Here is a 21730-nt window from a genome sequence, read left to right as displayed (position 1 = left end):
TCAAACCAAAAGTGATGTCACGTGGTAAACATGTTCCTGTCCCAGCTTTTTTCCATGTTGCAGGCATCAAATTCAAATTGAGTGAATATTTGCAAAAAAAAAAACAAAAAACTGTTTGTCAGTTTAAACATTAAATATCTTGACTTTGTGGCGTATTAAATTGAATATAGGTGAAAAACAATTTGCTAATCACTGTATTCTGTTTTTATTTACATTTTGCAATCTCCCAACTTCATCAAATTCTTAGTAAACAGGACCTTTAGATGTTTACTCTTAAAAAGTAGATCAAAACCATAGTTCATTAATTTGGAATTAACCACATATTTGTTCTTTACACAAATAATAAACTGATTGCAAAACATGACGTAAATACTGTATATAATAAATAAATGTGTTTGTTACATTAAACATACATACATACATACATACACGTGTACAGCATGTGGAAAACATAACATGTTGACGTAATGAGAAATGTGCACAATTTAAACAATATTGCTTCATATAATAACCCAGATAAGTGAACCACAAAAAAGTCAAAAATTATGAAGATGAAATGGTTCAAAATGCAATGTTATTTTGTATTCAAAAGTGTAACTATGAGTCAAACCTTTTCAAAATGTCAGACAAACTAATAGATTGTACCATAAAATGGCGCTTTGAGGTGAAATCAAGTTTAATTATATAGCACTTAATCCCAAGAGTCTCAAAGGGCTTCACAGGCCCAGAGTTGACAAAGATTGATGATGTCCCCTAATCTAAACCCCCCAATTGGGCAAGGAAAACCCTATTTGGAGAGAAAATAAGAAACCTCAAAAAAGGACTGCATATGGAGGATCCCTCTTTCAGTATGACCAGGCTGCAATGTCTGCATCATATTTGGAAAAATATGTCATGTTTGAGATCCGCTGGTCACATGTGGCTTGTTCGGTGCTTTAATCCAGCCCAATGAACTACAAACCCCGACACTTAACACAATCACAAAATATTTGTAAGAATTCATTATTAAAATAAATTATTTGACAACAATGTGTCTCCTGACTGCATTTGTGTGTATCAGGAGAAGAGGATAGCGAATCTGGACGCTACCAACACTCGTCTGATGGCAGCGCTGGCTCAACTGAAGGAGCGTTACGGTGTGACATCGCAGAGGAACGGCCTGTCACCTAGCAACACATCATCCTTGCAGATCACGGAAAACGGCGAATTCCGCAATTGAGTAATTCATTAATTGGTAATTGTTGAGCGGCAGGCGCGGTGCTGACAACAGGAAGTGGGAGGCTTCACAGCAAGTTGGTGCACACACCTCCTCTCCAAGATGAACTTTAACCTCCGCTGTCCTTTCCTTTTCAACGTCTGATACTTCCCGTTTCCATGCATGACTTCCTGGTGTGTGTCCAACTGAGGCTTTAAGGAGGAAGTGACTCAACATTTGTTTTCGAATGCAGCAGGAAACACAAGGTTTCAAAATACCGTAATTTCTCATGTATAATACATTTTTTGCCAAATATTTCTTTAACAATTGAGGGTTCATATTACAGCTACAAGGAAAATTCAAACATTTTGTCCCATTGTATAAATGTATACCGGTAACTAGGGTTTGTGAAAAAGGTACTTTCATTCCAGTATGACATCACAAATGTGTAGAATCTAATTTTCGCTGCTCACAGAGAATCACAGTGGTTTCTAAGGCGCCGCCATATTTATGTTATCGTATCTTTTCCTATTTATCTGATATATTCCTCCTACTTTCCATCGCAAAAAGGTCTCCAGTTGGCTACCTTCAAACATTTGGCTCAGGAAACTTGACCCTTCTCGGTTCGCTACGGAAACCAGCTCCTTCCGCGAGCTCTCCAGCCGGCAAAATAACAGCCAGTGGACTATACACCAACGACCCGACTCATCCATCACTGGGGGCTCTGAGGGGAGCCCTCAAGCGTACAGTAAGTACACTACCTTGACTTCAACTGCCAGTAGTGCTTGCTGCCCTCAGATAGTAAAGCGAGCACCGTGGGCTCCGAAGGGGAAAACAACTCACATCGTCGCCGGGTTGCACTGGCTGTGCTTTTCTCTTTTCCAATTTCTTGGGAAAACTTAAAATACAAATTACTATGCGGATAATTTTTTTGAGCATGGATACCCACAATTTGAGAGCAGGGACATATACAGTAAATTAGCTGTGAAAGGATGATTTTGGTGGTGTGAGTTACACGAGAAAGTACATCCAGTCACATCACTTCCATGATCAGAACCTCTTATTTTGAAAAGACAAATATTATTGTTAATCTTTAAACAAAACTTCATTTTGAAATTGTACTGAAACTAATTCTACAAAACAAACTAGAGGTCCATGGTGGCGGCCAATCACAAGCCTCAGTGTGATGATCACTGTTGAAAGCTTACAAATGTGCGGAAATGCCAGACTTTAGTGGACTTTGTTTGCATCTTTGTAAAAGCTTTTCTTCTTCTGGAATTCTCCAACATGACCGACTCGAATAAAGTGTGACAGCATCAAGGAGTCTGCATTTCATCTACTTTTGCTTCTTGCCGTTTGAGGCCAGACCACACCCACACACACCCACGAGACCAACAGAGGTCGGTAGACATGATTTATTCAAGGTGTCGATCAGGAAGTGATGAAAATGCGGCCTGCGTTACACATGTGGCGCCTCCGTGGCTCGCCGTAGGGGGTCTGTGGTCCAATACCGGCAGTCCCAGCCCAGGAACCAACCTGTGAAGGTGGGCGGTTCGAATCCCTGCTTGACGGTCACAACTGTAGTGCGCGGGTCTCTGCGGGCCGGGTCGCTCTCTATGTATCTCGAGGCTGGAAGACAACAGCAGACAACTTCCTACTTGCTCTCTGGACCACTTCCTGTTTGTCTTACCTGAAGCAAATGCCTCTGTTTTCTCATCCTCGTGCGATTCCTTTCCAATCCACACAAACACCTACAGGAAGTCATGAAAACTTGATTGGTCCAATGGAAAAAAAAAACAAATTAAAATTCTATAATTTTCCCAGAATACATCCACAGTCCACTAGAAGCAATATTTAAAAACAAAACAAACAGCGTGTTTTACAAGACTGCGTTGCTCTCCAGCGTCCATATTAGCAGTTCACAAGCAGCAAGGTCAAAAAGTGACCTACGTGCTCCCAGGCATCTAAGAGCATGACCTCATCAGGAGCAAGGTCTTCCTGGGTCAGCTCACCAGGAACTTCCTCCATCTGGAGACAAGAACAGCACAACTGATAGCAACTAGCTTGAACAAAGACCCCTTCAGCTTGCGACTGTTCAGACTGACCAGGAAATTTCCAGTCTTGTAGGAGCAGGCGAACAGACGAGGAGGATGCGCCGCCATCTGAGCCTCACATCGGCGAGACTCACAGTAGTCCTCGTGTCCTCCCAGTGCACACCAGAAATCCCCTGGAACCACATTTGCCGCCATCTTCTTCATCACAAAGAAAGAGAAAAAGACACCGCCTCACCTTCCTCCTGCCCCTCCTCCACCCGGACGGGGTTCTCGCGCAGGACTCCAGCTAGATGTCGGGCTCCTCGGACTTCAGCCGAGCTGCTGCCGCGACCTTTCCACATCCAGCATCCTGAAGACGACGCCAGCAGGAAGACATCGCCGGAGTTGAGACTAGAGGACGATGCCCTCACCTGGCGGGACAGAATGTTCAAAAACAGGTTTTGGACGTGCGCTCAACTCGTCTTGATTGATTGTTGGATGTACATTTTATCAGATAATTTGTTCATTATAAGACAATTAAAAGGGGGAATCTTATTTTTGTTAAGTGTAATGGAAACTTGATATTTTACAAAACTTAAAAGTTTGTGTTTTTGTACCTTCAATAGTGAATAGCAACAACTGCTTTATTTCGAATTGACCCCAATTTTCTATTTATAGTGAGTGACGATTTGAAGGCAGTTGGTGTTCAAGAGGAGGCTGCACAAGACGGGGTTACTTGGAAAAGGATGACACGCTATGCCAACCCTAAAGAAAAAGACCAGTTTTTCTGCTCAAGAACAACAGCAGAAGGTGGAGGTGTGAAGCTTTTTTTTTTTTTTTTTTTTTTTTTTTTAACCACCTGACCGTCTGTAAAATGATGGGAATATTTACATTTGGTACCCCTTTTTGGCCGGTCCTTGGAAATGTTGCATGTCAAGTTGTCTGACCTCTTTGCAAAGAATCCCCCCCCCCCCCCCCAACCACACATAAAATCGACTATTTTACATACAACTAACTTTTTTTTTTAAACCTCATCTACAAATGGACTCTCATCTGTCAATTTTAAAAATCAAACAAGGCCCTTAAGCACAAGAGTTTTCCCACCGTGGTCTCAACTTACAGCCAAAAATGCAACAAATATTTGTGTAGTGTAACAACGACCGTTGTCTCGTCACATCGCATCACCTGCACAGCTCGGCAGTGTCCGGCGACGTTGGCTTGAATTTGGAAGAGGCGCAGATCAGCCACCTGCTTTTGGCCCCGCCCTCGAGATGTGCCGCCCTCATAGACCACCATCGGTCGGCCGCCAAACAGACTCATCAAGTGGGCAGGTTCTTTGCCCTGGCCCACGCGCACCTGCAGACATGAGCGGAGTGAGGTGTGCAAAACCGCATGCCCCTCCCCCTCCTGCTCACCTGCACAGCCTCACCCCCCAGTTCCTCATCTAGTTGAATGGCCAAAATGGCCGAAGCGGTGAGCTCTTCCTGACTCGATCGGGCTCCTTGCCTGAGAAGGAGTAATAAATGCTTGAAAGGACCCCGAGAAGCTCCCCGATTACATCACTTCCTGTAGTCTTACCAAACATAAATGATGCTGCCGTCTCGGTCTTTGTGACGGTACTGGTACAGGATGATGTAACTGTCTCCACCCCAAAACTGACCAATCACTGACGAGTCCACCGACACTTTATTCTGCTCCTCCACACGCCACACCTGCACGCACGCACGCACAGCAGGATTCCAGAACAACGCACACACGGGTCTTCCTGACCGCACCTGTTTTTCGCCGTCACCCGCATCCAACATTCCGTGCTGGGCTGCCATGGCTGCCGACTGGTGGAGAGACGACGCATCGAACGGGACCTGTCCAATCATAAAGCAGATCCATTCTGTCAAAGCCATCAGAAGGAAAAGAAAATCTCTGATCACCTTCTCGATCCTGGCGATTTGATTGGACATGTAGGCCATTCCCATGCCAACCGTGTCGTCGGGATAGTGCCAGTCTTCAAAGAATTGTTTGAAGAGCACCGTCTCGCCATGCTCAGGAAGGACCTCGACCTGAAGGAGGCGCCGAGGACCACATACAGTAACATCTCACTCAAATGTGTGCGCGCATGTGTGTCTTTGCACGCTTACCTGGGTGTGTGTTGGGTAATTCATCTTCTGGATGAACTCTTCGGAAATCTTTAGAGCCGCATGTCGCTCCTCAGCGTTTGAGTCCTTCCCTGCGCACACACATGACCAAGTAAACACACACTTATGTTGGAGTGTGTTTTGAATGTGCGCATTCTCACCTTTCCACACGTAAACGCATCCGCTGCTTCCATTGTCTAGGATGAAACAGTCGCCAGAGAGCAAGGTTTTCTGGGAGAACGGACTTTGTCGGGCCACCATCACGACGTCCAAGTCCCCGTCCACGTTGGACACCTGACGACCGACACAGGCAATCTCTCCTTCACAATAAAAGCATTTTGACCAAATCAGAAGCAGTGTTTTACTTTGAACAGCTTTGCCAATTTCCTGTCGCGGGCATCCATCTTGGCATCGTCCGGGCGGGCTTCCGGAAGGTCAGGTTTGTGCCCGAGGACCTCAACACAGATGTCAAAAGGTCAGAGGCCTTCCGGCTGACACAAACAGGAAGCGCTTCTCACCTCCACCATCTTTTCAGGTTCCGAGCCTTCGTCGCAGATCAGCAGCGAGGCACGCCCGCAACGCTCGTTATCACGGATACGCTTGGACACCTGTCACTCACACAGGGAGGCCCGCCCGCGTGATGACATCACTAGTCACCACTGTGACATCACTAATCACGACAACTCACCATGGTGGCCTTCAACTTCTCAAAGTGGTTACTATGACAACCAGACCACTGGATGAGCTCCTGGAGGGAAAAATACTTTAAAGATCTGTCCTCCCTTCTTCCTTTCTCCCACCCACCTTTCCCAGGTCAAGTATGAATGTGTCTCCTGTGTTGAAACTCTCCCAGCTGAGGTGGACTTGTGTTGCCCTGACAACGCGGCGACCTTTGACCTTCAGCAGCCACCTGACATCAGCGTCACTCGTCTCTATGTGTCGGAATCCTGAAGCCACGCCCCCCGCCTGCGATGACATCCATATGCAACCTTATAAGGTGACATGTTTTGTTGCTGCAGTAACCACATTGCTCCACTCACCAAGTACTTGAGGCCCGCTTTGAAGTATCCCGCAAACATGTTGGACTCATGACCCTGGACTTCACGGAACTGGACCGGCTCCCCCTGCAGGAAGTCATCCATCTGGACTGTCAAGATGGCTGCCGCCCCGGCCTCGTCCTGGGTACATTCGCCACCTTGCCAATAGTGCAGGTGGTAGCACAGCCGCCCCTGCGGGAGGCATCCTGGCCGACGGCTGCTGTTGAGGACCAGGTAAGCGTCCCCGCAGTAGAAGGAGCCATGAAGACGCTTGGGAACGGGGGCCAGGTCCATGTGCTCAACCCTCCACACTTGGAGACCCTCCTGGAGACCCGCCTGCTCAAACTCTGGGTGGAACGCCGCCATTGCGTCACCTGCAAGGGATGCAGCAAGTCCATTTGAAAGCAAACAGGACACCAGAACTAGAACTTGAAATGAGTTACAGCACATACTCGGCTGCGAAGCTACTAGCCAGGAGTAAAAGGGTATATGCGCAACCTACTTCCTGTTATTATAAAAGATATTGATTTCTGGCTAACCCGGGTGGTATATCCTTCAAGCTGCGGTCCTCTACCAGAGGCCTGGGAGCTTGAGGGTTCTGCACAAGATCTTAGCTGTTCCTAGTATTGCGGTCTTCTGGACAGAAAGGTCAGATGTTGTTCCTAGTATCTGCTGGAACCATCCCCACAGCTTGGGGGTTACTGCCCCCAGTGCCCCAATAACTACGGTCACCACTATTGGCTTCACCATCCACATTTTCTCTAGCTCGTCCTTCAGTTCTTGGAATTTCTTCAGCTTTTCGTGTTCCTTTTTCCAGATGTTGCAATCACTCGAGATTGCTACATCTATCACAACTGCTCTCTTCTGACATTTATCGACCACCACCATGTCAGGCTCGTTATCTACCACTAGTTTGTCAGTCTGGATCTGGAAGTCCCACAGGATCTTGGCCTGGTTGTTCTCAACCACCTTGGGTGGTGTCTGCCATCTTGATTCTGGGACCTCCAGTCCATATGTGGTACAGATGTTCCGGTACACTATACCTGCTACCTGGTTATGTAGCTCCATGTATGGCTTGCCTGGCACCATTTACACCCTGCTGTGATGTGCTGAACTGTCTCTGGGGCTTCTTTGCCCAGCCTGCATCCAGGGTCCTGTCTGATGTGGTACACCTTGGCCTCTATTGATCTTGTGTTTAGGGCCTGTTCTTGTGCTGCCATGACTAGCTTTAATATATCTTGAAGGGGAAGAATTCAGTCTTGCACAAATAATCAAAAGAGACACTTCAGCATCTGAGTTACAACAGCGTGATGGGCTGATTTGTCGCACTTAAAAACAGACTGCATTCATTGATGCTTCCACCCACCAAGTAGCTGACAATAGCAGCTGATAATTTGATTTTGATGACATAGTTAGCGCCTTGAAGGGAAATTATTCTCTGTAATTGTCACTCTTTCAGAGAGATAGAAAAAAATAAAAAATCCCCAATGCATTGTGGGAATCGGACTGCTTGACATCATGTATGCTTGTTGTCGTTAGCATTAGAAGCTAGCTTTGTCAGCGATCATGCAAAGTTACACGGCGGGCCGGCCGTGCGCTGTCTGGGCTTCCTGTTCATCACAGTCTGGTTTAGTTAGTGTGGTGTTCTCAAGAATCAGTCTTGCATTTAAAAAAAAAAATTAAAAACCTTTTTTTTTTTACCAATCAGCACACAGCTAGCATCTATTGGACATTCATTTTCGTGTCCTTTTCTTCTCATTCGCCTCTTTTCGATGTAATATTTTTAAGCAGTACCCCCCTAGTATTCTGACTGAGATACCACAGTTGCATAAAATTGTACCTTTTCAACAAGATCACTAACTGTTGTTCCTCTTTTCTGTTAATTAATTCCATATGTATTTTAATACAAGAAATGGCAAGTTCAAACTGAAATCTATTTATATTTGTGTTGTATTTATTTGTACGCGTTTGAAATTGCCCCACTAGAAAGACAAGAAAATGCAGTTTCCTGCTATATGCACAATGTGAATTTAAGAAAAATACTGTTGATTACCTAAAAGAGGAAACCAATTAGTCATTCATTATTAAGTGAAATGTCTCCTTTTCTTGTGTATTCATAATTGCTCTTTAACTAAACAAAAACATTTGATCCCTATGATTGATTAATTGCAGCAATACTGGATGCATATGATTTGTGACAGGTCTGTTTAATGTCACTTCAGAAAATAAAGTGAGAAAAAGTAAGTCATACAGCATGCAGAAAGAAGGTGAACTGGTCCAACTACTGGACTCGGCCTCTCTGACGCTGTGCTGCCCGAACCTAGCTAAGCACTACACAATGTTCAACACAGCAAACGTTTGATATCAGGGTGAATGTAACGGGACACCGTGTTGGATCGGAGTCTTTAGGAAATAGACAAGCCGTGACTGTGTAACATTGTCCACAACAATCATGTCTTATTAAGCGAAACATGATGGTTTATTGAATGAACCGTGATCCTGTTTAAATGATTCCTTTTAAAACGTGACACACAGACAGCTTGGGCAAAGAAACCGCTTCACTGTGAACCACAGCACCAAACTATACATCCACGTGCACAGACCCAAAAACAATAGTAAAGTGAGAGAACTGGCAACTTACTCACAGGATGTTTCTTGTTTTGAGGGACGAAAGTAAAATCGGCAGCGGGGCTCCCCTCACATAAAAGGGAGGGGGCGGGGCCGCACACACCTGAGGCTGATTGATGACGTCATCTCTTCCTCACTTGCCATCCAGTCTCCAACACACCGGAAATGTCAGTCTTTCAAAATATAAGTATTTTTTTTCTGTTCATTTGCCCTTTTTCATGATGTTTCCTGTTTAGCTTTAAAACATTTTTCATTTGACGAGATAACAAAAAAAAAAAAAAGACTTGTGTTTCAAGAGACACGGCGGATGTGCACGCTGGTGCACACGCGTTTGTACGAGGACGAGCTGAAGGTCACGAGCACGAGCTGAAGGTCACGAGCACGGGCATGTCAGCTCAGAGTCCGAACAGCCATCACGTTTCGTGACGTCGACGAGGAGGAGGAGGAGGAGAAGAGGAAGAGGAACAGGAACAGGCGTAACTGGCAGCAGGACTCCGTACGTCAAGATGGGCAACCGCGGCATGGAGGACCTGATCCCACTGGTCAACCGGCTGCAGGACGCGTTCGCGGCCATCGGCCAGAACGCCACTTTGGACCTGCCTCAGATCGCCGTGGTGGGCGGCCAGAGCGCCGGCAAGAGTTCCGTTCTGGAGAATTTCGTTGGCAAGTAAGTCCGTATTTCTTTCTGCAGAGCACAACCAAAGCCAACCGTACCAGGCCGGGCCGAGTCGAACCGGACTCAGCTGCTGGATATCCACGGAGGATCCTGTCATCCTTCTGAATAAATGATCGGAATAAAATAGGATGCTTCGAGGTTTACAAAATGACAGCATTATTCCATCACGAGCACACCTTGACTGTTTTACATACAGTTTTATTTTGAGTGCATTTTTCCTTTTTTTTCATAATTATTGGTTGAGAATGCGTGTTGGGAATTATATAAGTGTTCATGAATTGGAATATAACTGAACCACATATAAATGTCTAACCTAATGGTAATATAACCCAATGGTAATATGACGCATTCAATGTTGTAATATGTCCAATGTTTCCCCACCAGAGATTTCCTCCCGCGGGGTTCAGGTATTGTCACTCGGCGCCCCCTAGTGCTGCAACTCATCAACTGCCCAACAGGTGATTTTTTTTTAATTTGAATACATTTTGAGCTGATGCACGGTGAATAGTGGTTGGCACGTCTGCACCACAGTTTCCAGGTTCGAATATGCACTGCAGCCTTCCACTAGCATGTTAAATTCTAAATTTTCCTGAGGCGCACAGCAAATCTTGGGGTGTTAAAAATTCAGGGTAACATTTTTCAGAGGTGATTTTAACTCCCAAAGTGTAATTTTAACATTTAATATTTTTTCGATTTTAAATGATGTCCATAGTAGGAGTTATTTCACAGAGTTGATCATATGGTATTAGATTAACTCTTCAGTGATTAATTAAGTTCCACCTTTGCACCTGCACCTCTTCAGTTTGAGAGAGACGGGTCAGCGCCATTTTCCTACTCCTATATTTTCACATAGTAAATTAAGTTTAAACAAACTAAATAATTATGAATTGATACTGAGGAGATCAGTAGTATGAGAAGAATACTGTATATGTTATAACAACACTGAAAGCCTTACTACTCCCAGCATGCTTTGCGGTGCCCATTTGTAACTATAGGAAAATAAGAAGAATATATTTAATATCAATCAATATTTTTACACAGTGTTCTTAAGTAAAACTTTCATAATGTTAATAATGATAGCTCTTTCCTTATGGTGTCAATATTCTACACTATCAGACAAAATAAATAGCTCTTTCGTAGTGTTAATAACGGTAACTCATCCAATATGGTGTTAGTATTTTACACTATCTGAGTTGTTTAGTAACTGTCACAGTGTTAATAATGTTAACTCTTTTCAAAGTGTTGATTTAACTCTGAAGCAGTGGTTGCCATATAAACTCTCGGCAAGTGTTGATTTAAACTCTGAGGGTGTTAAATTCGTGTTTTCAAATTTGCTGTGCGACAATGCTTGTTTGTCTCCATGTGTTGTGACATTTTTAGAAAATGGATGGATGCATTTGAAGCAGACAGCTAACTGATTATTAACCCCCCCCCCCACCCACACACACAAACACACACACATGAATAAAGTATCCTGTATACCATAGGGTATCTCTAACGTTGATAATGCTAACAATGATGTGATTTTGTCAGAGTTTGCTGAATTCCTGCACTGCAAAGGAAAAAAGTTCACCGACTTTGAAGAAGTTCGTCAGGAAATTGAAGCGGAAACCGATCGAGTGACGGGACAAAACAAAGGAATCAGTCCCGTTCCCATCAACCTGCGCGTCTACTCTCCCAACGGTAACGCACAAACACACACAAACGCGATGATGTGTATGTGGAATATTGGAAACATTTGAAGGTGAATAAAAGTCTTTGAATAAATCTATCCTAAAAATGTGAACAGAAAACAATCAGAACAAATGAACAAGACTAACTGATTGTGCTGTTTTTATGGCTACAGCTAAAGATCATTTTAATAATCAATTAATCTGTCGATTATTTTTCGATTAATCGCGTGAGTGTCATTGCGTCAAATGCATAATACCTCGCCTGGCACAGATTTGCGCCTATTCATGCATTATAACATTGCCTTTATATGTAATCACGTCTCGTGAATACGAAAGTTTGCGTCCCGTGCAAACACAGCATTAGTACACATCTGCTATCTGCGACGGAAGATAATTTAATTAAACACTTAAATGTTTTTACTTCCATCCCATAATTCAAAACCAGGACATTATTTCAAAATGCCACTGCAGAAAATGCACAATTAAAGATTAAGTGATTACAATTTAGTTACTGGTTTGATCATTGAGGTTGATCATTGTTTTCCAAAGTTAAAGCAGATGTTTGCAAATGTTTTATTTTGAAAAAAACACAAAGATAATCAGTCTACTTTCATGGAGGAAAAGAGAAATGTGAATCCACGGCTGTGGATCAGTAGGTAGAGCAGGTCGTCGGTCACTGGTTCGAATCCCGGCTTCAACTGTCGAAGTGTCCTCGGGCAAGACACTGAACCTTAATTTGCTACGAGTGGGCCTGGCAGCGCCTTGCATGGCAGCAGCCGCCCATTGGTGTATGAATGTGTGTGTGAGCGGGTGAACGTGAAGCCTTCCGTGATGGTGTAGATAAAGCGCTATATAAGTGCAGTACATTTACCATTTGGTTGAGAGCTAAAAGGATGAAAGGATTTGGACCATTTTAAATTAAACAAAGTATCTAAATGATGAATCTATTATTGAAATACTTTTAGATTATTTTAAATTAGATTAATTGTTGCACCTCTGGTGGTTTTATCTGAGCACCTAGTTGTTTAATGGTTGCGGGTATGTTTCATTCTTAACATAAAAAAAGCACAATCACAAGATTATGTTTTTTTAAGTGTTACCATGCAAGCATCCTGTTGCATGGTAACATGCCCTTGCGTGCCATGCTGTTGCGTGTCAGCATGCTGTTGCCTGTTAACGTGCTGTTGTGTGCTAGTGTGCTGTTGCCTGTTAACGTGTTGTTGGAGGTAAACATGTTGTGTGTTAGCATGTTGTTGCATGTTAGCATGTTGTTGCATGTTAGTATGCTGTCGTGTGTTGTGTGACTGTTTTTCTCAATGTCTTTATGTCTCCAAAGTGTTCTGTGTCAATTGACTGTCTGTTGTCGTACTAGAGCGGCTCCAACTACCGGAGACAAATTTCTTGTGTGATTGTTGGACATACTTGGAAAATAAAGATGATTCTGATTCTGATTCTGATGTTGTTGCGTGTTTGTGTTTTTGTAGTGTTGAACCTGACGCTGGTGGATCTTCCCGGGATGACCAAGGTTCCGGTGGGTGACCAGCCGGCGGACATCGAGCAGCAGATCAGAGACATGCTCATGCAGTTTGTCACCAAGGACAACTGCCTCCTGTTGGCCGTCTCTCCCGCCAACTCCGACCTCGCCAACTCCGACGCCCTCAAGGTCGCCAAGGAGGTGGACCCCCAAGGTTGCCCTAGGCCCGCTGTGTCGTCTCCTTGCTCGTTTTCCACAGTACTTGCACGCATGCCAGTGCTTGACTTTCTTGTTGTGTGCATGTTTGTGTGCGCGCGTGTGTGAGCACAGGTCTCAGAACCATCGGTGTAATCACCAAACTGGACCTGATGGACGAAGGAACCGACGCCAGAGACATCCTGGAGAATAAACTGCTGCCCCTTCGCAGAGGTACAACAACCATTCAGCTCCTTGCCCCACTCACCTTTTTCCCAGTGGCCTTCTGGTCTGCTGTGTTTGCTTCCTGACTCCCAGTTGAGTGTCAGACATCGTGGCCCGTGCATGTATCATGTCATTTGAACTGTTGCGTTTCGTTGACAATTCGCGAGCTCTTTCCCGGCACGCTCAGGTTACGTCGGCGTGGTGAACCGCAGTCAGAAGGATATCGACGGCCGTAAAGACATAACGGCGGCGCTGCAGGCGGAGAGAACGTTTTTCTTGTCCCACGCGGCCTACCGACACCTGGCCGAGCGGATGGGGACCGCCTACCTGCAGAAACTTCTCAACCAGGTCCGCGTGCACACGGTTCACTCGCTTCTGACTTCCTTTCTGGCTTCCTGTTTGACTTGACATTGTGCTTCCGGCCGCGTCACCGCAGCAACTGACCAATCACATCCGAGACACGCTGCCCGCTTTACGCAGCAAACTTCAGAAGCAGCTGCTGCACATTGAGAAGGAAGTCACAGAATACAAGAACTTCAACCCAGACGACCCCGCTCGCAAGACCAAGGCCTTGCTGCAGTCAGTGCACGCACACACACACACACACACACGCACTTCCAAGGTCAAGAGAGGGTTAGGTTGATCATCAACACTTTATTTCTTGTCCAATATTTCACTGTCAACATTTCAAACTGGATTGGGTGTGCATGTGACAATGTTTTATTCATGATGTGCAAATGTGTGTGCGTCTTTTGCATCAGGATGGTGCAGCAGTTTGCGGTGGACTTTGAGAAGCGAATCGAAGGTTGTGGAGATCAGGTGGACACGAGCGAGCTCTCAGGAGGAGCCAAGATCAATCGCATCTTTCACGAACGCTTCCCTTTCGAACTTGTTAAAGTAAACATGCACACGTGTCACACACGTACAGAATGGAGTAAAATACCTTTATTGTCATTGTAGCATTCACAACGAAATTTTATTTCCCACCCGTCTGTGCAAAGTAAAGCATTAATAACTAAACGATAGGCTCTAGCTCGCCCGCGACCCTAGTGAGGAGAAGCGGTAAGGAAAATGGATGGATGGAATCGAAATAATGCAGAAAGAACACAAAAGATCCAAAACCATACATTCATCTGTTATGAAGTCAAGTCAAATTGCATAAACCCTTAAAATATAATGTAGCAGCATGAGCCAGATTATGCTTTTGCCATCATGTATGTGCTGTAGGTATGTCTATACTGTATGTGTGTGTTTGTTTGTGCAGTTGGAGAGTGATGAGAAGACTCTTCGCAAAGAGATCAGCTTCGCGATCAAGAACATTCACGGCATCAGGTGGCTCCGTGTGTCTGTGCGGGCCTACTTGTGTGCGTGCGTGTGTGAATGTGTATGTATGTATGTATGTGTGTAACAGTTCTGTATGTGTCCAGGACAGGTCTTTTCACACCCGACATGGCGTTTGAGACCATAGTCAAGCGTCAGATGAGTCAAATTAAAGAACCTTGTCACAAGTGCATCGACTTAGTCATCAATGAGCTTGTGAACACTGTCAGACTTTGTGGCCTCAAGGTAACATAACACTACACATGCCACTACTACTTGTACTATAATATGATATTATGATATTACTACACAGTACTATACCGCTACATCTATTACTACACTGTAGTATCAAGTGGTTTGTCATAGCATAGGCTAACATTTGCTTGTTCCAGTTGGCTCAGTATCCGTTGCTGCGGGAAGAGATGGAAAGAATCGTCACTCAGCACATCCGTGACAGAGAAAGTCGCACAAAAGAGCAGGTCCACTTCACCTGTCTGTCTACTTGTCCGTCTGTCTAACTGCCTGTCCGTTAGGGTTGGGCATCATTTGAATTTGAGCGATTCCAGCTCCTCATTTCGATTACGTTTCCAAACGATTCTCAATTCTGATTCTTTTAGGGGGTGGGGTCAAAAAAGTTGGCATGGTTTAAATAAGGGGTGTCAAAATGATGAACATCCATTTTCTTAGCAGCCCGCAGCATAGAATAAAGTGAACATTTGACACAGGTTTCTTTATAACCAGTATCAATATCAAACCTATGAACTAAACGGCAATGTGTGTGTAACTAACCCAATTGACAAAGATCGTCTTGCTGTAGAATTTTGTACGAGCTGAAGGCTTTTAATACCAGAAAGCAACACGTTACAATAATAAAGGCAAGATGTAACAAATGCATGAACTAAGGTTGAACGAAGGTTGTGGAGATCAGGTGGACACGAGCGAGCTTTCAGGAGGAGCCAAGATCAATGGCATCGTTTACAAACGCAATCCCTTCGAACTTGTTAAAGTAAACCCCACCATGCACGCACTTATATACAACCCCAATTCCAATGGAGATGGGACGTTCTCCATCCATCCATCCATCCATTTTCTCCCGCTTATCTGAGGTCGGATTGCGGGGGCAGTAGCTTTAGCAGGGATGCCCAGACTTCCCTCTCCCCAGCCACTTCATCCATCTCTTCCGGGGGGATCCCGAGGCGTTCCCAGGCCAGCCGAAAGACGTAGTCTCTCCGGCGTGTCATGGGTCGTCCCCGGGGTCTTCTCCCGGTGGGACGTGCCCGGAACACCTCACCGGGGAGGCGTCCAGGAGGCATCCGAATCAGATGCCCCAGCCACCTCATCTGGCTCCTCTAGATGTGAAGGAGCAGCTGTTCTACTCTGAGTTCCTCCCGGATGACCGAGCGTCTCACCCTATCTCTAAGGGAGAGCCCGGACACCCTGTGGCTGAAACTCATTTCAGCCGCTTGTATCCGGGATCTTGTTCTTTCGGTCACGACCCACAGCTCGTGACCATAGGTGAGGGTAGGAACGTAGATCGACCGGTAAATTTCGGCTTAGCTCCTTCTTTACCACAACGGAGCGATACAAAGTCCGCCTGACTGCAGACGATCCGCCTGTCGATCTCCCGTTCCATCCTTCCCTCACTCGTGAACAAGACCCCAAGATACTTGAACTCCTCCACTTGGGGCAGGATCTCCTCCCAGACCTGGAGAGGGCACGCCACCCTTTTCCGACCGAGGACCACGGTCTCAGATTTGGAGATGCTGATTCTCATCCCAGCCGCTTCACACTCGGCTGCAAACCTCTCCAGTGAGAGTTGGAGATCACGGCTTGATGAAGCCAACAGAACAAACATCATCTGCAAAAAGCAGAGATGCAATACTGAGGCCACCAAACCGGACCCCCTCTACGTCTCGGCTGCGCCTTGAAATTCTGTCCATAAAAGTTACGAACAGAATGGGTGACAAAGGGCAGCCTTGGCGGAGTCCAACCCTCAGCGGGAACAGGTCCGACTTACTGCCGGATATGCGGACCAAACTCTGACTCCGGTCGTACAGGGACCGAACAGCCCGTCTCAGGGGGTTCGGTACACCATACTCCCGAAGCACCCCCCACAGGACTCCCCGAGGGACACGGTCGAACGCCTTCTCAAATTCCACAAAACACATGTAGACTGGTTGGGCGAACTCCCATGCACCCTCGAGGACCCTGCCAAGGCTGTAGAGCTGGTCCACTGTTCCACGGCTAAGACGAAAACCACACTGCTCCTCCTGGATCTGAGATTTGACTGCCCAACGGACCCTCCTCTCCAGCACCCCTGAATGGACCTTACCAGGGAGGCTGAGGAGTGTGATCCCCCTGTAGTTGGAACACACCCTCCGGTCCCCCTTCTTAAAAAGGGGGACCACCACCCCAGTCTGCCAATCCAGGGGCACTGTCCCCGATGTCCATGCAATGTTGCAGAGGCGTGTCAACCAGGACAGCCCCACAACATCCAAAGCCTTTAGGAACTCCGGACGAATCTCATCCACCCCCGGGGCCTTGCCACCGAGGAGCTTTTTAACCACCTCGGTGACGCCCCTGCTTATTTCAGCAAGACAATGCCAAACCACATTCTGCACGTGTTACAACAGCGTGGCTTCGTAGTAAAAGAGTGAGGATACGAGCCTCGCCTGCCTGCAGTCCAGACCTGTCTCCCATTGAAAATGTATGGCGCATTGTGAAGCGTAAAATACGACAACAGAGACCCCGGACTGTTGAACAGCTGAAGCTGTACATCAAGCGAGAATGGGAAAGAATTCCTCCTACAAAGCTTCAACAATTAGTGTCTTCAGTTCCCAAACGTTTATTGAATGTTCTCCAGAGAGTCACTGAGCAATGAAAGGTTACCGGTAATGTGGTAATGTTGATACAATTACAGTTGTGCAAATGATGCAGATGGCAAGAGGGAAGCGGGTTAGGTTTAGGGTTAAGAATGTTGTAATGTCTGCTTGTTTTAGTTTGCATTGATCGATAGCACCTACCTGAAGGAAGGAGCTGGAAGAAGTGAAGGGTCAAAGCCAATTTTGCATGCTCTTGTCTTCGTTCTGGTAGCGTGCAAGTTCTCAAGGGCGGGTAGAGGGTTACCAGCCATTTTTACGGCAGTCCCGAATGTCCATTGCAGTCGGAGTTTGTCCTTTTTTGTGGCAGCGCCAAACCAAACTGTGATGGATGAACACAGGAGCAATTTGATAACTGCTGTGTAAAACTTCCTCAACAGCTCCCGTGACAGGCCGTGCTTCCTCAGAAGCCACAGGAAGTACATCCTCTGTTGGGCCTTTCTGAGGATGGGGTTGATCTTGGTCTCCCACTTCAGGTCCCGAGAGACTAGACTGTAATTCCCTAACCCTATGTGAAAGTGTCCTTTTCAAATCTGCAGTAGTCAGTGTTCAAGTCGTCAGCTCGTCCTTTATTGTTCTGGGGGGGAGAGGGCGGACGGGTCGATTTTAATTTTTTAGCGATTTTAATCCTCGCCAGACTGATTTAGAGTAATTAGCAGCAAACGTTTTCCAGCTTTTCTGCATAATCTATCTTTGTGATGTTAATTTCTTTTGTCAGCTGGTTTCTACTGGGTTTGTACAGGCCTCTTTCTCCACTTCGATAGGCCTCCTCTTTCGCGTGGCAAAGTTGCTGAAGTTTGGCAGTGAACCACAGCTTGTTGTTATTGAACTTGCGAAATGTCTTTTTTGGTACACACATATCTTCACAGAAACTGATGTAGGATGTGACACTGTCCATATATTCATCCATGCTGCCAGTTGACGTTTCAAAGACCGGTGGCAGCTCAAAGGGTATGTTCATAAAGTGAGCTTTACCCGTCTTCGCATGCGTGTGTGTGTGTGTGTGTGTGTGTGTGTGTGTGTACATCAGGTCCTGCTGCTGGTGGACATTGAGTTGGCGTACATCAACACAAACCATGAAGACTTCATTGGTTTTGCAAAGTAAGCAATTGATTTTTGATGACATTGGGCCATATTCTCCCGTTTGTGTCTTTTTTTATGTGCCTGGTTTGTGTACTTGCAAGGTATGCCGATTTTCCCCATAATGAATTCTTACACAACCACTGAGCATTACCAGCACAAGGTCGCACCACAATTTAAGAGGCAGGGACTCACTGAAGTCTGAGGCTGGCTGTAATTGCAGGAGCGTCGACTTCTGAGACATGTGAATGCCATAGAAATCCATTTGGAAAATCTTGGACACTTTAAATGGTAAATGGTATACTGCACTTATATAAGGCTTTATCGACACTATCACAGTGCCCAAAGCCTCACATTCACCCGCTCACACACACATTCATACACCAGTAGGCGACTGCTGCCATGCAATGTGCTGCCAGGCCCACTGGGAGCAAATTAGGGTTCAGTGTCTTGCCCAGGGACACTTCGACACGAGGACAGTCGTAGCCGGGATTCGAACCAGTGACCCTTCGGTCACTGCACGACCTGCTCTACCTACTGATCCACAGCCAGCGATTCGCCGATTTCTGTTGTCCTCCATGAAAGCAGACTGATTATCTGCTCTCTCTTATTTTTTCAAAATAAGACATTTTCAAACATCTGCTTTAACTTTGGAAAACAATGCTGAACCTCAATGATCAGTAACTCACTTGCCCACTCTTCCTTGCACAACTCTGCCAGTTGAAAGAGGTTGGAGAGACATCAGAATCAGAATAAGAATCATCTTTATTTGCCAAGTATGTCCAAAAAACACACAAGGAATTTGTCTCTAGTACGACAACAGACAGTCAATTGACAGAGAACACTTTGAGACATAAAGACATTGACAAAAATCACTGTGCAACAAAGGGTTAATAGTTATCTGGTAATGCCGGTACATTTTATTAATTTTTTTTGACAATTGTGCAAAAGATGCAGACTCCTCTAGCACTTAGAGCAGTTCGAATGACTAATATTGCAATAGTCCGGTGCAATGACCATTGTGCAAAGGGCGCCGAGACTTCAAGGAGTGGATACGGTTTAAAGTGACAAGTACCTCGATAATCTGGGACAATGTTGATTGTGCAAATGTTGCAGATACTCCTCAGTCAGTGTGCAAATGGAGCAGATGCTACTCTGGCATGAGTGGCCAGTATTGGTCAACGACAGATATGCAAGTAGTGCAGCATGGCGAGACTACTACAGTGAGTGAACGAGTAATATATAATCAGAATCAGAATCAGAATCATCTTTATTTGGCAAGTATGTCCAAAACACACAAGGAATTTGTCTCCGGTAGTTGGAGCCGCTCTAGTACAACAGACAGTCAATTTACAGAACACTTTGGAGACATAAAGACATTGACAAAAAACAATTGTGCAAAAAGATGCAGAGTCCTCTAGCACTTAGAGCAGTTGGAATGACTAATATTGCGATAGTCCGGTGCAATGACCATTGTGCAAAGGGCGCTGAGACTTCAAGGAGTGTATGCGGTTTAAAGTGACGAGTAGTGCGATCATCTGGGACAATGTCGGTTGTGCAAATGTTACAGATACTCCTCAATCAGTGTGCAAATGGAGCAGATGCTACTCTGGCACGAGTGGCCAGTATATGCAAATAGTGCAGCATGGCGAGACAACTACAGTGAGTGCACGAGTCATACATAATTGGCCCCACAGAAATGTGACAACGAACTCAAGTCAAAAACTGCCAGCTTATTGTAATGGAATTATAGGTTAGGTGTTTAAGAAGTTGATCGCAAGAGGGAAGAACCTGTTGGAATGTCTACTAGTTCTAGTTTGCGTTGATCGGTAGCGCCTACCTGAGGAAAGGAGCTGGAAGAGCTGGTGACCTGGGTGCAGACGGTCCGAGAGGATTTGGCACGCTCTTGTCTTAGTTCTGGCAGCGTGCAAGTCCTCAAGGGTGGGTGGGGGGTTTACAAGACAATCCTTTCAGCAGTTTTGATTGTCCGTTGCAGTCACATCACATCACATGTATACCAATTTTTTCAGGTCTCACCATAACATTTCAAGTGGATTAACGTCTTTATTTAATCTAAAATCTAATCCAGGTTGACCCAAAGTATGAATCCTCTCTTTCTCTGAAGGCCTATACTTTATTTTTCTGGAATGCTTTAGGTCATTCTCTTGTTGCAAAATCCATTTCAGTTTCAGCTTTAACTTATTAACTGATAACAGGAGATGCTGGTCAAGTATTTGTTGATATGCCTGCAAATTCAGTTCCTTGAATAATATGCAGTTGTCTTGGTCCAGAAACAGAGAAGGAGCCCCAGGCCTTCACATGTCCAACAACATGCTTTATTGACCCCCCACCCCTTCCCACATATGCAGTGTTGGCTTTGCTCCAAACATGATGGGTTTGATTATGGTTAAATTATTCGATTTGGACTCGTCTGCCCAAAGAATGGACTTCCAGAAAGTATCTGGCTTGTTCAAGTACTCTCTGGCAAAGTTAAATCAGGCGGCTTTGTTACTTTTTTGATAGCAGAGGCTTCCTTCTCGCAAGCATCCCATGAATGGCATGGCTATTCGATTTTTGTCTGATTGTAGACATATGCACATTTGTCCCTGCTGCTACCAGAGAGATCTACAACTCAATGGGTGATGAGTGGGTCAGCCTTTACCTGATTTAAAGATTTTCTGGTGTTTCTGGTGATATCTTTGATGGGAGTCTACTTCTAAGCAGAGTTGCTGTCATGTTGAAGGTCGGTGAGAATGGTCTCATAGCCCTCCCCGGACTGATTGCTGTCACTAAACTCTTCTTAAGGTGCTCGGATATCTCCTTTGCTCTCGTTATTGTTGATTTGGATGGGGCCACAGTGTTTGAGTCAGCTTCCTTTCTTTGTTAAATAATGCATGCCAAATTCTTTCCCACGGATGTTTCATTTCATTGGTCTGCTCAAATGCTTGACTTAAACATTGCAGCTGGGGGTTCACTTTTGCACATATACATTCCATGGTTTTTGTTTTGTTTTTGGGCTACGTAAACAAGTCCCACAATTGATCCGAATCACCAGAATCAGAATTAGCTTTATATGGGTAAACGTTGATATATGATCTGACATTTCATACATAAAAATGGGTGATGATAAAATCAGAAAATCATGGTAAAACATCAGCAATATCAAAACTATTCAATGGGTTC

At 45.3% G+C, this 21730-nt stretch overlaps 3 protein-coding genes across 15 annotated transcripts in view; 2 read left to right on the top strand and 1 right to left on the bottom strand.

Moving 5' to 3' along the window:
• Positions 1-6219, top strand: part of LOC133399590 (disabled homolog 2-interacting protein-like) — a 33898-nt gene extending 27679 nt beyond the window's left edge. For 4 of the 8 annotated variants that reach the window (XM_061671159.1, XM_061671160.1, XM_061671158.1 and 1 more), the window contains 3 exons: positions 1061-3695; positions 3907-4044; positions 5562-6219. In XM_061671159.1, coding sequence (XP_061527143.1) covers positions 1061-1219 — 159 coding nt within the window. In that variant the 3' untranslated portion in view covers positions 1220-3695; positions 3907-4044; positions 5562-6219. The other 4 variants (XM_061671156.1, XM_061671153.1, XM_061671155.1 and 1 more) reach the window with 4 other exon arrangements.
• Positions 2602-9397, bottom strand: LOC133399592 (gelsolin-like). 3 transcript variants are annotated; one of them, XM_061671167.1, is made up of 18 exons: positions 9039-9397; positions 6401-6771; positions 6165-6326; positions 6049-6108; positions 5879-5968; positions 5726-5815; positions 5522-5654; positions 5364-5452; positions 5157-5285; positions 5004-5090; positions 4807-4940; positions 4644-4734; positions 4414-4584; positions 3485-3659; positions 3301-3422; positions 3146-3223; positions 2886-2946; positions 2602-2824 (listed from the first exon to the last, which is right to left on the bottom strand). In XM_061671167.1, the coding sequence occupies exons 2-18, from the start codon at positions 6761-6763 to the stop codon at positions 2655-2657; spliced, it is 2205 nt and encodes a 734-aa protein (XP_061527151.1). In that variant the 5' UTR covers positions 6764-6771; positions 9039-9397; the 3' UTR covers positions 2602-2654. The 3 variants fall into 3 exon arrangements, with proteins under 3 accessions (XP_061527151.1, XP_061527149.1, XP_061527150.1); XM_061671165.1 differs by having other exon boundaries at positions 4807-5090; XM_061671166.1 differs by having other exon boundaries at positions 4807-5090; positions 9043-9397.
• The window catches only part of LOC133399591 (dynamin-1-like), a 33732-nt gene continuing 21065 nt past the window's right edge, over positions 9064-21730 (top strand). For 2 of the 4 annotated variants that reach the window (XR_009768231.1, XM_061671164.1), the window contains exons 1-12: positions 9064-9692; positions 10086-10159; positions 11235-11384; positions 12859-13062; positions 13179-13277; positions 13456-13616; positions 13705-13847; positions 14030-14165; positions 14533-14600; positions 14696-14834; positions 14981-15067; positions 18498-18568. Coding sequence is in view for 3 of the 4 variants with exons in the window: in XM_061671164.1 (XP_061527148.1) it covers positions 9532-9692; positions 10086-10159; positions 11235-11384; positions 12859-13062; positions 13179-13277; positions 13456-13616; positions 13705-13847; positions 14030-14165; positions 14533-14600; positions 14696-14834; positions 14981-15067; positions 18498-18568 (1493 nt within the window). In the remaining variant the exon portion in view is untranslated. The remainder of the gene's footprint in view (positions 9693-10085; positions 10160-11234; positions 11385-12858; positions 13063-13178; positions 13278-13455; positions 13617-13704; positions 13848-14029; positions 14166-14532; positions 14601-14695; positions 14835-14980; positions 15068-18497; positions 18569-21730) is intronic. The other 2 variants (XM_061671162.1, XM_061671163.1) reach the window with 2 other exon arrangements.

The sequence above is a fragment of the Phycodurus eques genome, chromosome 3 (assembly GCF_024500275.1).
Source record: "Phycodurus eques isolate BA_2022a chromosome 3, UOR_Pequ_1.1, whole genome shotgun sequence".
Classification (NCBI taxonomy): Eukaryota; Metazoa; Chordata; class Actinopteri; order Syngnathiformes; family Syngnathidae; genus Phycodurus; species Phycodurus eques.
Note: the sequence above shows the minus strand (reverse complement) of the source record. Positions and strands in the feature narration are given on the sequence as shown.

Bases quoted from the DNA above. Each gene is read 5' to 3' on its own strand.
- LOC133399592 (XM_061671165.1), bottom strand. From the start codon at position 6,763: ATGGCGGCGTTCCACCCAGAGTTTGAGCAGGCGGGTCTCCAGGAGGGT. The intron at 5,969-6,048 runs GTGAGTTGTCGT...TGTGAGTGACAG, and splicing joins AGAAGTTGAAGGCCACCATG to GTGTCCAAGCGTATCCGTGA. The intron at 4,585-4,643 runs GTGAGCAGGAGG...TCATGTCTGCAG, and splicing joins TGGGGGGTGAGGCTGTGCAG to GTGCGCGTGGGCCAGGGCAA.